Genomic DNA, 16164 nt, shown 5'->3' with positions numbered 1-16164 from the left:
GCATCATTGAGGGAGTCGTTCCCTTTGTAATGAGCGGATGCGTCCACGACGACACGGCATTTTGTGGTGGCCTTGTGTGGAGTTAGGACTGGCTGAATCGGACTGTAGTGCGTCCATTCTCCTTTTGGAGTTTGAGCAGTGACAATCTCCAGAATGTTCTTTTTGACCTGATCCTCGAAAATTTCTTGGATCATTTTCTTCACTTCCAGCGGTGTCGTTTTCACTATACCTATTAATCTTTTCAAGGTAAGACGGTAATTGTCTGGAAGGGTGGCGATCTTATTCGTCTTGAGGGGGAGTTTGACAAAATATCCTTCGATCCGTTTTTGAACTGTGTCTCGAAAAAACTGGAGGATTTGTTTGTCTTTTTCCTTTCTTTCATCAGCAGAAGATCCAGCGAATTCGTCTCCATTGCATTTGAGCACGTCTTGTTTTTGGAGATATTCGAATGGCTCATCTTCTTGGATTGAGTTGATGATCATGACAGAGTTGACGTTTGAGCGATCCCGCGATGTCTTTTTGCGTCCCATTGTTGTGTATCCGAACTTAGTGTTCAGAAGTAGGATGCCGGATGGTAAGGTGATCGTGTCACCAATCCAGATTGTGGACATCTGATCCATTCCGATCAAAACATCAGGATCTACTTCATCCTCGAACGCGTCCGTATTGACGTCGATCTTGTTGCGATGGATGAATCGTATGTCTTCTCTTGACATTTCAGCTTTTGGGATGTTTCCTACCACACATGATCTCAGTAGAACATCGATTTCAGCTGACTCTTTTTCTGTGAAGACGACAATTGAGGCTTCCTTGTACTTCTCTGGTCCCTTCGCTGTAGGCGATCCAAAGGTTTTCAGTCGTAGAGTGGGTCCATCTGGTGTTTCGAGATTGAGGGTTTTTGCCACAGATTCTTTTATAAAACTTCTGTCGGCCCCCGTATCAATCATCATCGAAATTGTTGTCCATTCTCCCGACACCTTGTTTCTCGCTTTTGCTTGAATTGTCGGCACGAAGGCTTATGAAGTGGTCGTCGGCGCTCTCTCTGTTGTCTGCGTCTCACACTGGACAGCTTCTTCTACTTCTTCGGTGTGAGTCACGTTGGTAGTCGCCGTCTTGACCTTTGTCTTGGCTTGCTGATTGTGTTTGCTATCTCTCGATGAGTTAGCCGAAGATGGCGAAGATGATTCACCTCGATTTGTGCAAAGGACACTTGAATGTCGACCTTTACAGAAGTAGCACGGCCTGGTACTGTAACATTCTGCAGTTTTGTGTGCATTACTATGACAGTTTAAACAGCGTCCTTCGCGATTCAAAAAATCTTTGCGATCCTTGATTGAAACGAATTTTGTGCATTTGCTGGAATGGTGCTCGGAGTCCTTACAAAACAGACACAATCTGGTTTTCTTCTGTTTTTCAGAGCGATCCGACTTATTGGACTGGTTTCTGTCCTTCTTTGGATTATCGGCTTTCTCCTTTGGCTCGTTTTTGCCCTTCATCAATAGTTCCAGATCTTCTTCTAGCGTTATGTTCTCTTCAATGTCAGTGAACATTTTGCTGATTGTCCAGTCCTCCGAAGAAGCAATTTTCTTCTTGAAGGTGGCTCTTCTGATCTTGTCGTTGAACTTTTCCATGATGAGTTCCTTCATCATCCGATTGTCTACGGGTTCTTGAAGGCGTTCCAGTTGCTTTATCGCGACCATCAATCTTTCGAATAGGAGTCTTTGCTCTCGGGTGCTGCTGTCTTTGGCACCATCTTTGCGAACTTTTTCATTCAGTTCCAGAATGGTAGTCTCAGTGTCCGCGTATTTGTTTTTGAGAAGTTTGACGGCGATGTCATAATTCTCTGGCGTGATCTGGAATTGATCCAGTAGTTCTTTCGCTCCTCCTTGAAGATGATTGAGAAGATGAGTGAATTTTAGGATATTTGAGATTTCCGCTTTGTGGATTATCTCTTCGTAGAGCGACCAGAATTTTTGGAATTCCCATCTTTTCCCAGAGAAGACTGGGAGTTTGACTGGTGGGAGGTTGGAAACCTGACGTTCCATTTCCATGCTTGGTCTTCTTTGCGAAAACTCCTTGATATTCTGCTTGTTATCCACAGGCTCGACATTCTCTGATCGGATTCTTTTCAGTACTGCGTGGTACGAATCCCTGAGATTAATGGCGTCCTGGTTGAGCTGAATCAATAGCGGGAGTTTTTCTTCATAATTTTTCACATTGGCATCTTCTTCATCTCCAATTTTTTCGATTTGCTCTGACAATTTGATCGTGGTTGCTTCAAGCGTTTGGATTTTTGAATCCAGGAGGTCGATCACTTCTACAATTTGTCCAATGTCTTGTTTTGGGATTGGCAACGTCGCGTTCTTCAGTTTGCTGAGCTCATTCTGATACTTCTTCACGAATGTCGACAATGCGGTCGATTGGCTCGTGGTACTCAAGAAGTATAATTGAAGACTCATGGTTCTTCACCGAATTAGCGATCCGAAGTGATTGGAGAGCGAAAAAATTCGAAAATTTTGAGATTTTACTCAGCGTTAGAGTAAAACTCGAGCGAATTTGGTGGTTAGTATCAGTTAGTCAAGAAAGGACGGACAAGAATATTATCAAAATAAAACTCGTACCTCCTTTCTCAAAAAGCGATCCTCGTTGTTCCTGCCACGCGGGTTTTCAGAATTTGGTCGTATGCACCATATAATAGTTTCTCACTTCCTTGACGACTTGCGGCGAAATAATAAACAGTCAATCTAATAACTATTTATTACAGAAGAAAGAATATCAAAGTAAATATATATGGGCGAAATAATACGATGGGGGAGAATTTGGAGAGTAAAGTTCTCTCTTGTTGCAAGTGCCCCCTGTCCCCTCGGACAGGCTTCTGCCCGAGGGACTCTGAGACGCAGACATAAGAAACAATAACAGGGGGCGGGGACTCCTAGTTAAACAAGGGTATGATAATTTACTAGGATAGGAGATATCATACAACGTTTGGAAACCGAGACATTCGGCAACCATGACAGTTAGAAACCAGATATTTTGACACGTTTTTAGTTTTATTCATATTCAGTTCTGAAATGTCAACATTATGGAAATATCTCGGTTTCGAATCTTCCTAGAGCCCATAATATAAACTGAGCCTCTGATGACCAGCTGCCTATTCATTTCGTGTGCCACCTGTCTCTCGCTCTCTGTTGAGATTATCGACTCAGACGCAAATGTGTGTTCCCCCTCAACATTACCTCTTTTGCAGTTAGCCTTCCTCATTCACTCCCTCTTGTTCTATCCATATATTTCTTTGCACTACAATGTCCGAATTTCCTCTGCTCCGTCTCCCTGCCCTGGCTCTGAATGAGGTGCTGAAAGCGTACAGTCTTCGTGAGAAGTAAGTTGGTTTTTATGAGAGACTTTTTGTAGTGATTAGCCAGAGGCCTTTTTTGCAATATATTTTTTTCTGAAAATTTTCCATATTTTTTCTGAAGCAAATTCCTTGACATTTTTAAACCTACAAAAATCAGCTTTAAGAAGTTTTTTTTCAAATTTTTGACCATTTTTTGTGTTACTTTTAATAAATCTTTTGGTATCAATCAAAAAAATAGGTTTCACGAATTATCACGTATAACCCTCCATGGGGAAAAGTGAAAATGTTGATATTTATTTAGCTCTTTTGTTTCCAGAATAATGGTCTCCTTGTGCTCCAAAAGAACCACTCGCCACATTACTCAATCCCTGTACACCTCGGAAAAGGTGAATCTTGTCTTGGATCTTCGGCAGGGATCAGTTCATTTGTCCTCTCAATATGATCGATTCGACATCGACATTCATATCAATAGTCCTCATAATTTGGAAAGTTACAATGTTGAGCGGTCATTTTCAATTGCTGACCATTCAGTGCCAACAGTTTTCGAGGGAACTCTGGACCGTTATAGAATGATAACATTTTGGAATAGTCTTCCAGAAGGTCTTCGTTTCATCGCTGCCCATTTATCTCGAGTCTTTAAATGCCAGATTGATAATGTCACCTCGTCACTCAGTAATGCTCTTTTTCAAAACACTTTAAGTGGACTTATCGATGAAAACCTTGAAATAAAGAAGTTGAAAATCAAAGGCGAGAATTTGGATGAAGAATGGCTGAACGAAATTTTGAAGAACCTTAAAGTGACCGAAGAGCTTACCATCTCGACAATACTCAATCAAAATTTCAAACCTGAGTTCGGTTTCTGGCCCGAACGACTGAGAATTCGTCATTCGCAATGGTTCACTAAAGATATTCTTGTGACTTCGACTTCTGAAGGCATCATACTTGAAAATTCATTCATGGACGATAGAGTAGTGGTAAAAATCCTTGAAGACTGGAAGACTGGAAGACTTGCAAATCTGAAGTGCCTGATAATCAATAGTTCCAACTTCGGAGTGCAAAGCACCATCGTGAATGCTGTCGGAATTCAGTCAGATAGCGGAGTGAAGGCAAGTATCAAATTGATTGAAAATCAGTTTCAGATGGTTGTCTATGATTGATTTATAGCTTGTCTTTTGGGTTCATGAATGAAGAATTCTTATCGTATTTTCTTTGTTATCGTATCACCAAATGAAGGAACATGGCGGGAGTACTGTAGTCTTAAACACTGTACTATTGTAGTGATGTAGTGAAGGGAGGTACGGTAACACTCATGGTTTGAGCTACTGTAGTGGAATGAGGTACTGTAGCATTGATACATTTGGCTGTGGTTGCTGTAGTTCCTTCTGGGGGGTACGTAGCTTTCGGGCAGTCTCGTTTTACAAATTTTTAGGTGTCAAAAATATCAAGACTTTTTTAAAAATAAACATCTTTAATTACACAAAATCAATACCAGACTATAAAAATGAGATCGTTCAAACTTGTTGTAGAGTCTCCAATGCTCAACACATCCATTCCTGAATATGTCGATTGATAAACATCTCATAATTCTGTTTCGCTCTCAAATTGCACCAATTATTGACTTCTTCCACAGAACAACTGCTGACGGCTGTCAACTTGGCACATTTCACAGCAGTGGTGCCCTGAAAAACTGTTTTTTGAAGAAGATCGCTGTGTGATTTCTGACTCACATTAAAATTCAAAATGGTCTCTGTTGCGTTATCAGTGCACGGTGTGTCCAGCCCTTCCATATCTCTGGCACAGTTCAGGAAGAATCTACTAGTGACAAATTGATAGAAGTCACAGAATCCTTTGAGGATAGAGATCGAGTAAGGATCGAAGTCTGCGCATTTCTCGATGGCAGGGTAGCAGGTCTGAAACCGAACATTCTAATAGAAACACTAAAACTGAGCCACTTACCGAAAACGTTTCGCAATAGCCATTAAGCCGATCAATCGCCACTGTATCTGTCAAACTCATGGAGCCAATTTCTGCGTCGATTCCTTCGAGAGCATAATAACATTCTCCTGATTGGAATAATGTATCCATAGATTGGCAGTGCTGTGGGAACTTGGTGGACGCCTTTGGAGTAGTCATAGTGGAATTCAGAGCGGATTTTGTAGTGGCTCCAGGAGCAGAGGTAGTGACAGGGAGCATGGTAGCATTCGGAGCATGGATAGGGGGTACTGTAGCATTGCCAACTGGTGGAACAGTAACGTTCAGAGCATGTAATGGAGCCACTGTAGTCACAGGTACTGTAGCATTGACGCCGTGAGCAGGAGCAATCGTAGTAACTGGTGGTACAGTAACATTCAAAGCGTGTAATGGGGCGACCGTAGTGAGAGGAGGTAGTGTAGCATTACCAACAGCAGGTACAGTAACGTTCAGAGCATGCAGTGGAGCCACTGTGGTCACAACAACTGAAGGTACTGTAGCATTGACGCTGTGAGCAGGAGCAGCCGTAGTCATAGCTGGAGGTACTGTTGGATTGGCAGCATGTCCTACTGTAGTCATTAGACTCGGCGTCGTAGCATTCTCTACCACATGCGGAGCAAGTGTCCCACCGATTCCTACTGTAGCATTGATAGTCAATAGACTCGCGTTTTCACTGGACATGACACCGAGAATAAAGGAAGTGAGAATTTGGAATTGAAGTCTCATAACAACGGGCGGTTTTAGAGTTTTCTAGAATTTCAGCCACCACATCCTTTTTATATCTGCCAAATTTCCTTGTTTTCTTTGTGACCGTTGTTCAATAGTCTTTTGATTGAGGGTTTCAAAAAATAAAGAGAGGAGAGTTAATCCGGTTGTTATTTGTATGACCACACATATGTCTATTGAAATGATATTACGTCAAAGGGAAACTGACTCACTTTTCGGTGAACAATGAGATAATGAAGTATATTGAAAGTGAGGATTTCAATGAGATGGAAGAATTTAATGACTCATATTTTTGAGTTTGAGCAAAAAATGTTACTGGGAACAAGTTCGATAGTAGGCAAACTATTTAGCGTATAACGACATCTCGCTGTACGCGAAAGTCTCAAAATAACGATAACCCAGGAATGCCGAGCTGTGACAATACGAAACATAATTTGTTATTGTGTTTATTTTTCGAAAAATCCCGTTAGTTCCTTACACAATTATCAACGAAGACAGATTTTGAAAAATTGTCCAGCCATTCAAAATCTCTCTACAACCTAATTTTAAAACAAATAACGAGTGAAATGACCGTCCTCATTGTACCGTTTGACTTCGATCACCCTCCGGTTGAACTTGTGGAGATTTACAAATGTGACCATATAGATTTTTGAATTTCAATTGTCGTCTCAAAGTAATAACATTCCGTTTGTTGCAAAAAAGGTAGGACACTTGAATAATTAACGGTGTGGAAATTATATCTAGAATCCATAAAAAGTGGGCAATCTGAAAATAAAAAACATGTGAGAAACTGAATAATCGGAAAATCTTACCGTTAAAAAAGATTGATCTAGTTGAATAAGATATATAGTCAGAATAACATGCGTCTAATGTAAGATTCTTATTTTATTATACGATTAAGCGGTGGTACTCACAATTTTGAAAGAAATCACGGAGATCGTTTGGTAGAGAATGTATTTGTGAGGTTTGAGCTTTGCCACAGATGGCAAATGAGCAAGTTTGCGAATGCTGAATATAATTGGAATATATAGTGCAGATGAGATAACCAAAGCCATACAAATTGTAGTGTAGTACACCTGGAAGCTAAAATTTCCGTTGTTGAGCATATTTTGTTTTGTATACAGTATATACTGGACCATAAACATCCATCTCTGATTTGGGATCTAAGTATAGAGCAGTGATCAGAAAAAGTGCTAGATGAAGGGAGTAAAAAATGATATAAACCCAATCCAAAACACGAGACGTTGTTCCATGATTCCAGTCAAAATGTCCGGTTTCTACCGGTTTTTATCTCTAAAAAGTCCATAAAGTCATCTCAAGTTTCAGACTTGCCTTCATAACTCGCGGGCTCGATGCAGTTGCGCTCTAGCGCATTGTATCTATTCTCCGGCGCGAACATGTAAAAGTGAAGGAAAAAGGAGAATTGTAATCATTCTTGAGCTTGGGGTCACCTAGAGTTAGGTGATTTTTACCCGTTTCAGTCAAGTTTCGCCCGTTTATACTTTTTGGGTGGTTTTTGTCACCTTTTTCTATCGTTTTAATTAGCTTTTGTTTGTCTTTCTAGCTTAGGGTAGCTATTAGACTCATTCTTACTTTCTCGTTCTTTTGTAATCGATTATCGAGAAGATAATCGATTGATTGTTACTAGAATAAATTCGTAACTATCTAGAAAACTGTGTTTATTGATTTTCTTCGTTTTTCGCTCATTGTCTGTTTACCAGTTATTGACGTGACACCGTTGTCACGGCCAGTTTCTGACTTGGGGGCCGAACCGCCGTTGTTTGACCTCTCGTTTCCGAAATCTTCTTCGGAAGAGAGAATTGTGTAGTTGTTAGTTCTTTCTTAAACGTGAGCCGGAAAGAAAGACTAACATTCGAAATCTGTTCTGCTTAAACGTGATCCGGAAAGCAAGCAGTTTTTCGCTGCCTCTAGTTTCAAATTGTGTATTGCTTAAACGTGATCCGGAAAGCAAAACGCAGTTTCTCTGCCTCGAAAGTTGTGTGTTGCTTAAACGTGATCCGGAAAGCACATTCAATTTTTCGCTGTGTGAATTTCTGCAAAGTCAGCACATAATTTCCACGAAAAAGTGATTTTTGTGGCAAATTATTGAATTTTTCATCGGGAAAAAATAATTTCGGTGAAATTTTCGTGTTGATTTTGTAGTTTTTGACAGAATTTATCGAGAAAATTACAATTTTTCGATAAATTTACGTTAATTCTGTTGGAAAACAAATTTCTGATAGAGTTTTCGGGTCAAAACACAGAAAAGTGACAAAAGTTCTGTCAAATTTTTCGAAAAGGATAATTTTCTGTTCGAAAAATCCAAATTTATCGCAGAGGAAAGCTGTGTTGAAATCCTTCGGAGAAGCTGTTTCATTTCTTCGAAATAATCGTCATTTCATCGTGAATTTACTTCTTTTTCGTCAATATAGCCTTGCGAAATTGAATAATCAAGTATAATTTCCAGGGTAAACTCTATCATTGCGAGAAGATGGCGGACATCGACGAAGACGAAGCGACGAGAAGGGCTGAAGAAGAGGCGAATCGATTGGCTGAGGACGAAAGAATTCGACTGGAAAACGAATTGTTGGCAGAAGAACCAATGGAGGAAGGAGACGAAGAGAAACGAGTCCAGGAGGTGAGATTAGAGGAAATTGAAAAGGCTATCAATGAAACCTGCACTGACATCAAAAACCAGACAAAATTCAGCACGAAACAGTGTAGAGTATTGTTGTCGCCACTCATTGGTAAAGTTCTAGAAGTAGAAGAACAATTCCGTGGGAAAAAGAAAGAAAGTGAATTCTGGGAAAAGATGAATGTCAAAATGAATGAAACTGTTTTGTCATTGCAGAATGAATTGGAGAGAAAAAGTCAACAGCAGCCGCCGACGTCACTCGAGGAGCCAACAGCAACAAGTGTGTTTTCCGGTCAATCGATACAAGGAAATCAAGAAAGAACGAAGATGGTGAGTTTGCTAGAAGCAAATGAGATTCATACCGAAGAGGAATTGAACAAGTTGTTTGAGAAATACGAACAACTGGAGTATGAATTGAGCGTCAAAGTGGAATATTTGCAGCGCTCTCAACGTCAAACGGACTCGTTTCGTTCGGAACTATGTCGATTGAAGGTCAAGTGCGATCAACAACAACAGAAGCTTCTCGCCGAAGAGGAAAAAGCAAAGAAGATGTCGGAAGAGTTGAAAACGAAGTATTCTAATCTTCGTGCAAATTCGTCGACTCGTTTCGGTGAGTGTAACCAGCAAACGGGGGAGCGAAAAGAAAGTACGCGTTACTATAATGCAGAAACTTCCGAAATCATTGACACTATTCCTCTGCAAGAATCGCGTGATTCTGGGAGAAATTGGAATCAAAGGATCGTTGAACAAAATGCTCAAAGAAGCATTATTGTTCATAATGAACATGAAATGTCAAACATGAATGCGCAATGGAGAATGGCACAAGCTCTGCCAGATCCTCCAGTATTCTCTGCAGGAAAAAATTCTGTTAATGCTGAAACTTTTGAGAGGGCATTCTACATGAAGTACAGATTCTTTGATATTGAGGCTCAGAAAAACTTTCTTGAAACGAGATTCCTGTCTGGAAACGCGTTGACAGTGTATAAAGGGTTACCGGAGTCGGATAAAAATTCGGTTTCGCGTATTCTCGATGCTATCAAACGTCGTTTGAGTCAGTCGGAGCCAGAAGAGTCGCGCCGCGCGAAAAGCAAATTTCAAGCGTTGAAATTGCACAAAGAGCAAACTGTTCAAGACTTTTGTCTCATTATGGACGAAATTGTTCGCATTGGTTACAAAGGAGTGCCTGAATACCAAATTTCTTCAATGAAAACAACAAAGTTGCTTGATGAAATGAGAGAGCACACTGTTTTTGAAGTTTTGCTTCAAATTCTGGGTTCACAGCTGAGAAATTGTCCTGTTGAGGAACAATATGAGTTGTGCCGAGTAGAAGCAACAATGTTTGATGAAGAATGGAGAAGTGGGAAAAGGAAATCAGCGCAAAATGAGAGGAGAATGAACCGAGGGCAGTCGGATCAATATTCTAATAACGTGCAGCGCACAGGTTTTACACAGAACAATGCATCCGTCCCACAACAGTCCTCCAGATTCAACAGATACACTCCAGACAGACAATCGAATAGTTATCAAACTAATTCGAGAACTGATTCCAATAGCAATCAAAGCACATCAACTACTGATCAACAAAAAAATTTCAGTACAAGCAATGATTTGAATAATCAATGTGCTCCGAAAGGTTACATGTACAATGAGAAAAGTCCGGAATGTTGGAAGAATTTAGTCCACAGTTCTAATTCTGATAATAACGCGTCGAGTAGTGCGTTGAAGGTTCACAAATGCAGTGAATGCAATCTGACTGGTTGTCATGCACCTGCTTGTTCGAGAGCGCCTGGGTCAAATACATCAAAAGTGAAAATTAATTCAACTATTGTTTGTTTCAGATGCGATCAGCAAGGACATATCGCTTCGAAGTGTCCGACACGGAATGCTGTGATACAAGAAGTTAGAATGGCTCCGGATGTTCAGTCGAAAGTTGAAGATCAGAAGTGCAAAATGAAGTTTGATACAAAGTGTTCAAGTGATAAGGAATCAGAAAGGAAACTGATTGATCACGAGAGGGAAACAAAAGATCTGTGTGAAGGGCAGAGTGTTGCTGCTAGTGTTGTCAAGAAAGATATGGTTATTGATGTGGACAGAGTGCCAATTAAAAGCATCAATTCCATTGAATTTTCTGTTATGAATTCCGATGAGATGTTGCGTAGTGGGGATACAAAGGATGATGGACTTCAGACCTCCTGCACACAACACGCGCATACAAAGGACAATAATGTTGGTGTGAACAGGGAGTTCACAGAAGCCAATAGTCAGAAAAACAGAAATTGTGATGAAGAGCAGAAATCTGAAAGGGATCAGAGATTATGTAGTATTTCATTGACGAAAACCAAGAAGCAAAGTGTCCAACAGAAGAAAGTTTCTGATGTGATTTCAAGGTTTGGAGATCTGAAGAGAGATCAGAAAGAACATAATGTTCAGAGAAATATAGTGAACTATGAGTCGACGCAGTCGTCCATGCCTTCAGAAGATGGAGATGGAAAGAAAAAGAGGAATACAGTGGACCAGAAAGCTGTCGACAATGTTATGTGTCAAGGTCCCCCACTGAATTCTATAGTAGATTCTTCATGTCTCAATCAATATGATAATATGGATGCAAGCGAAGAAACGGATATTGTGAAGATAACCACATCAAAATCAAAGTTTCTCAACCAAAAGTGCACCAAAAAGCCTGGACTACAAAAAACGGGAGATGACACCTGCGGTGTTGATTTTCCAAAGAAGACCAAACGGCGTAACAAGGAGGAACCCCGTCCGAGAACGGATCCACCAGTAATACTTCGTTTCGATTCGGATTTATGCTTGGATGATGCCTCACGGGGATCATTGGATTCTGATAATGACAATCAACTCGATTCTTATCAAAAATGGAAGAAATCTGTTCCAAAGATGTTCAAATCTCAAGTGGTGCCTCGTCCTCTGAAGGATCCACCAGTTTCTACAAATTAATCGACTTGGAGTGACACCAAGTTCGCACCTGTCACGGATTCACCTCGTCCACTCAAGGATCCACCGGATTCATGGATGGAGGATGTCAACATGAGACGTATGCAGGAGGAGTGTCGACCTCGGAAGGACCCACCGAGCCCATATTGTCAGCATGGTCATAGGAACCTACTCGGATGTCTTCAGTCTACGCAGTTCTTGCCGACTCCGATGTCTACGGTCAGCAGCTAGATTCTTGTTACCACCGGAGTTCACTAATAATATTCTTTTTATCTTAATTTATAGTTACTTTTAGTCTATTGTTCTATCCCCCCTGTCCACCGACGACATTACCCCCCCACGTCCTTATCATTTTCTATAACTCTTTATCTACTTTTTATCATTTTCTATATCTCTATAGTGTTTAAATTAAACCCAAAAAGCTCAATCTTTTGTATCTCCTAGTACCTTCACGAGTGTTCTTTGTCATTTATTAGAGCCACGGGAGAAGGGACTTGAAAGGACCCCGAGATGTCCGGTTTCTACCGGTTTTTATCTCTAAAAAGTCCATAAAGTCATCTCAAGTTTCAGACTTGCCTTCATAACTCGCGGGCTCGATGCAGTTGCGCTCTAGCGCATTGTATCTATTCTCCGGCGCGAACATGTAAAAGTGAAGGAAAAAGGAGAATTGTAATCATTCTTGAGCTTGGGGTCACCTAGAGTTAGGTGATTTTTACCCGTTTCAGTCAAGTTTCGCCCGTTTATACTTTTTGGGTGGTTTTTGTCACCTTTTTCTATCGTTTTAATTAGCTTTTGTTTGTCTTTCTAGCTTAGGGTAGCTATTAGACTCATTCTTACTTTCTCGTTCTTTTGTAATCGATTATCGAGAAGATAATCGATTGATTGTTACTAGAATAAATTCGTAACTATCTAGAAAACTGTGTTTATTGATTTTCTTCGTTTTTCGCTCATTGTCTGTTTACCAGTTATTGACGTGACACCGTTGTCACGGCCAGTTTCTGACTAAAATACTTTCCAATTTTAGGAAAGAAATATAACGCGTTCTCTGTAAGACTCGAGCAACGTGTGCCCTAGGGCCAGATTTTTATATAAACAAGTACCATGTGTCTTGGGTAACCCATATGCATAATATTGGGTCGATGCTCCGGGTTACTGTAGTACGGTAGGTGCTCAAAGGTGCAAATATGAAATTTTTTCAACGTCGTCGTAGGAAGCTGAAATTTTTACCACATAATATAGGCTCATGAAATAAACTTTTCACGAAGTCTCAGAAAATGTGAAAGAAAAAATCCCAAGTTATAGCGAAAAAACACCGAATTTTCAATATTTTTTGGGTTTAGAGGAAAAAAAGTGTCATTTTTGAAATAACACCTGTGAGGATTTTTTTTCGAAACATAGTACATTTAGTTATCATTATTTTAAAAAATAGCTCAACTCATATCATCTTGTCCGGACGGTCGAAAAGTGGCAAAGTTTGAAATCGTGTTTTTCAAAATTGCAATATTTTACATTTTTTTAACAGAACTGAATAGCCCGCGTTTTACTGATAATTTTTTGTATTGGCACTCGTTATTTAACTTTACTGTTTCCTACTCAAAAATGTCATTTTGTGAAAAAAACTGGAAAATTTTTGCTCAAAAATTTTTTTAAATTCTTCGGAAAAAAAGTGAAACATGGCTTTGGATAATAATCAAATGTTTTAATTCTTGAGTATTTCTGATTTTTTTTCTCGATTAGAGCAATCAGATTCTCAAAATCATTGTTTTCTTCACTGTTGTTGTCATAAATGTCTTCTGACAAGGGAATGACCCTGAGTGAAACGCGAGATTCTCAACGATGTTTTCACCTAAGATATGCCTTATTGAGACTAGAACAGCACTATATATTTTAGAAACAACAAACTCGTTTCCAGCGAATGGCAAGCATTTTTCTTATTTTTTTTTCAAAATATTCAGGTCGAGTCACTTTGAGACATTGTAAGTTTGTTCTTTTTGAAGGATTTCGTAAAATTCAAAGTGTTATGAAAAGCTCAAGATGTGGACTACAAAACAATTAATTGGACAAAATTACCAAACGTGAAGTCTGGAAAGATACAAATCAAAACGTGAAATTTTACAGTACTCATGAAATCATAAGATGGCTATTTTCGAAAAAAAAGTCTCTGGCGATGATAGAGTTGCCAAAACATGATTTTTGTATTCAAAATTTGTGTTTTGGCATATTTTAACAGCATTTATCGTTATTTCTCATTTTGCGTTTTCAGTGGAAAACTCGACCGTATAGGGATACGTGGAAATGGCTATAAAATTCGAAAAACTGAAAAAAGTCTCCAAAAGAAAGGCGAACCATATATTTCAATCAGAAATATTCAATAATTAAAACATTTGATTATTATCCAAAGCCATGTTTCACTTTTTTTCCGGAGAATTTTAAAAAATTCTTGAGCAAAAATTTTCCAGTTTTTTTCACAAAATGACATTTTTGAGTAGGAAACAGTAAAGTTAAATAACAAGTGCCAATACAAAAAATTATCAGTAAAACGCGGGCTATTCAGTTCTGTTAAAAAAATGTAAAATATTGCAATTTTGAAAAACACGATTTCAAACTTTGCCACTTTTCGACCGTCCGGACAAGATGATATGAGTTGAGCTATTTTTTAAAATAATGATAACTAAATGTACTATGTTTCGAAAAAAAATCCTCACAGGTGTTATTTCAAAAATGACACTTTTTTTCCTCTAAACCCAAAAAATATTGAAAATTCGGTGTTTTTTCGCTATAACTTGGGATTTTTTCTTTCACATTTTCTGAGACTTCGTGAAAAGTTTATTTCATGAGCCTATATTATGTGGTAAAAATTTCAGCTTCCTACGACGACGTTGAAAAAATTTCATATTTGCACCTTTGAGCACCTACCGTACTACAGTAACCCGGAGCATCGACCCAATATTATGCATATGGGTTACCCAAGACACATGGTACTTGTTTATATAAAAATCTAAACTCTATCTTTTCGGTAGACTCTAGGCCCCTATGTACTGTGGCTATGCTCGAGTCTTACAAAGAACGCGTTATATAAAACAAAGCGTTGCAAAGCCAGCAATGAGATGATCAGGTGATGAATATGCGAATATAAGGCGAGGATAATTAAAAACACTACAAACAAGTTGTTGTATCCTATGTTTTCAGTTTCATAAATTATTAATCTGAAAAATAGTTACGTCATAAAGGAGACAATTATGGCTCCGGGACAGTCCACAAGGAGACATTTCGTACACTGTCATTTTGAACCGAGACATTAAACAGCCAAATTTTTCTCGTTTTCTCAGTGACAACTTGCATTTTTCAGATTATTAATTGTCCGAGAAATCAAAAAATCAATTTTTTTGGTTTTCATAAGGGGGACCAAAAGAATTTTTTGTCCGGAAAATGTGGTCCCCCTTATGAAAACTACAAAAATTCACTAAAAAACGGGAAAGTTGAAGCTATGCCTGGTTACAAATTGTCTCATTGCGGATTGTCCCTGAGCCGACAATTATAATGGTTAGCTTCGGAAAATATTACAGTGAGTTCTTATCGGTTGTCAGGCAATATATGGTGAGACATAATAATAAAATAGAAAATATGTAAAAGATAATTATTGTTTTGTAGAAATGATGCATGATGGGATAAACAGATGTCTGTAAATCAAGACATTGTTACAAAAGAAATTTCTTCGTATTTGCTCTACGTAAATGTCTTGGCATCAAAATAATAGCTTGTTGCTCTATTTATACTCACGGATTCATCTTTTTTCCTGTTAACTCGAAACACAATAATATACATGGGGAACAAAAAAATCAAGAGTAAGATTGATATTAGGATAGACAATAATACGAACAAACATACAATCAGCACAATCACATCTCGAATAGATAGAGAAGAATTGACAGCATTGTCCATTCTGTTCGACAATTGAACTGAAGAGAAGCATAATTGTCAACCGGGCCGAAACGACTCAAAAATATACCAAAGTGTAGATCTCAGCGAGATCTATGTCTGTGGCCTACTGCGGGTCGGGTAGCTAGTCGTTAATATACCGCGGGCCTGGCAAGAACGGAAGTAAACTCAGAAGTTCGACGGAAGTGAGTTTTACTTCGACAATATAAAACGAATGGCAAAAATATGAAGCTAAAGTGTTGTATTAGTTTTACTACCCTCCAACCATTTAAAAATTCCAAAATTTTTCTTACCGGTGGATCTTGAAAAGTGTTGACTTCCTACTTCCGACTTCCGTGTGTCAAATTCAACATTTTCACCACATATTAACTTTTTTTTGACGTTCGTTTGATACTTTCGAAAAAAAACTAATTTCCGTCTCTGAGTTTACCTTTACCAATTTTGTCACAGACATACAGTACCGCTCAAAATTATATTAAGTTATGGTTTTTCATTTGGAAGGAACGACTTTGAGAGTGTGTCATGGTTGTACTTATTGTCCCATCAAGTAGATTTTTAATGGATCATACAGATCAAAAGTAGA

At 39.0% G+C, this 16164-nt stretch overlaps 2 protein-coding genes across 2 annotated transcripts; one reads left to right on the top strand and one right to left on the bottom strand.

Annotated features, from left to right (window-relative positions):
* Window positions 1–3302: 3302 nt before the first annotated feature.
* On the top strand, window positions 3303–4512 carry GCK72_020383 (uncharacterized protein; the record flags this gene model as incomplete). Its single annotated transcript, XM_053733546.1, has 2 exons — window positions 3303–3379; window positions 3672–4512. 2 exons carry the CDS (start codon window positions 3303–3305, stop codon window positions 4510–4512), a joined length of 918 nt encoding a protein of 305 aa, XP_053582459.1.
* Window positions 4513–4893: 381 nt separating this feature from the next.
* Window positions 4894–6007, bottom strand: GCK72_020382 (uncharacterized protein; the record flags this gene model as incomplete). The annotated part of the gene is made up of 3 exons (XM_003116458.2): window positions 4894–5034; window positions 5083–5265; window positions 5312–6007. The coding sequence occupies 3 exons, from the start codon at window positions 6005–6007 to the stop codon at window positions 4894–4896; spliced, it is 1020 nt and encodes a 339-aa protein (XP_003116506.2).
* Between the last annotated feature and the right edge of the window lie 10157 nt (window positions 6008–16164).

This window comes from Caenorhabditis remanei, chromosome V (assembly GCF_010183535.1).
Source record: "Caenorhabditis remanei strain PX506 chromosome V, whole genome shotgun sequence".
Classification (NCBI taxonomy): domain Eukaryota; kingdom Metazoa; phylum Nematoda; class Chromadorea; order Rhabditida; family Rhabditidae; genus Caenorhabditis; species Caenorhabditis remanei.
This window is presented reverse-complemented; position numbering and strand designations above follow the sequence as displayed.